Source organism: Penaeus monodon, chromosome 24, assembly GCF_015228065.2.
Source record: "Penaeus monodon isolate SGIC_2016 chromosome 24, NSTDA_Pmon_1, whole genome shotgun sequence".
NCBI classification, from domain to species: domain Eukaryota; kingdom Metazoa; phylum Arthropoda; class Malacostraca; order Decapoda; family Penaeidae; genus Penaeus; species Penaeus monodon.
In genome coordinates this window covers 29,060,498-29,061,012 of record NC_051409.1, presented here as the reverse complement: position 1 = coordinate 29,061,012, position 515 = coordinate 29,060,498, and the positions used below count along the sequence as shown (strand labels likewise).

General features: G+C 47.4%; 1 protein-coding gene across 1 annotated transcript in view; it reads right to left on the bottom strand.

The window, feature by feature from the left end:
- Nucleotides 1-515, bottom strand: part of LOC119588708 (transformer-2 protein homolog alpha-like) — a gene marked incomplete in the record, with an annotated part of 51,250 nt that overhangs the window by 9,517 nt on the left and 41,218 nt on the right. The window contains 1 exon segment of the mRNA XM_037937345.1: nucleotides 376-495. Coding sequence (XP_037793273.1) covers nucleotides 376-495 — 120 coding nt within the window.

Here is a 515-nt window from a genome sequence, read left to right as displayed (position 1 = left end):
AAATATATCATAAAAGTCTAGCAACAAATCAAGAAAGGATTAGGCATCTCAATTCAATCTCTGTTTTTGCTCTCCTTCTTACCTCAAATCTCTTAGAAATCTTCAGTTCACAGGTTTTTCCTCACAATTTTACTGTTTTTTCATCTGCACTTGTCAATTGCCTTTGGAGGGTTGCTCTGAACAAACCGTGAATCCTTTCCATCAATCCATCAATTCTTAACCACCTTCACCATTAACTTGGGAGTTGATCATCTTCAGCCCCTTGGCCTACTTAAGAAGCTTCTGTAAACTTGCTTTAACTAGCTTGCCTCCACATGAACTATTATATCTTGTGGTGGCTTGAGTTGTGCGGTAACGCCCTGGCCGAGTACATACCCACGATCGTAATAGTCGCGGCGACCACCGCTGGAGCGAGGCCGGTAACGGGGTGACGGGGAACGGTACCTGTCTCCGCGGTGGCCTCCTCGGCCGTAGCCCCGGTCGTAGCCACCGCGACTGTAGCCCAAGGAGGTCAT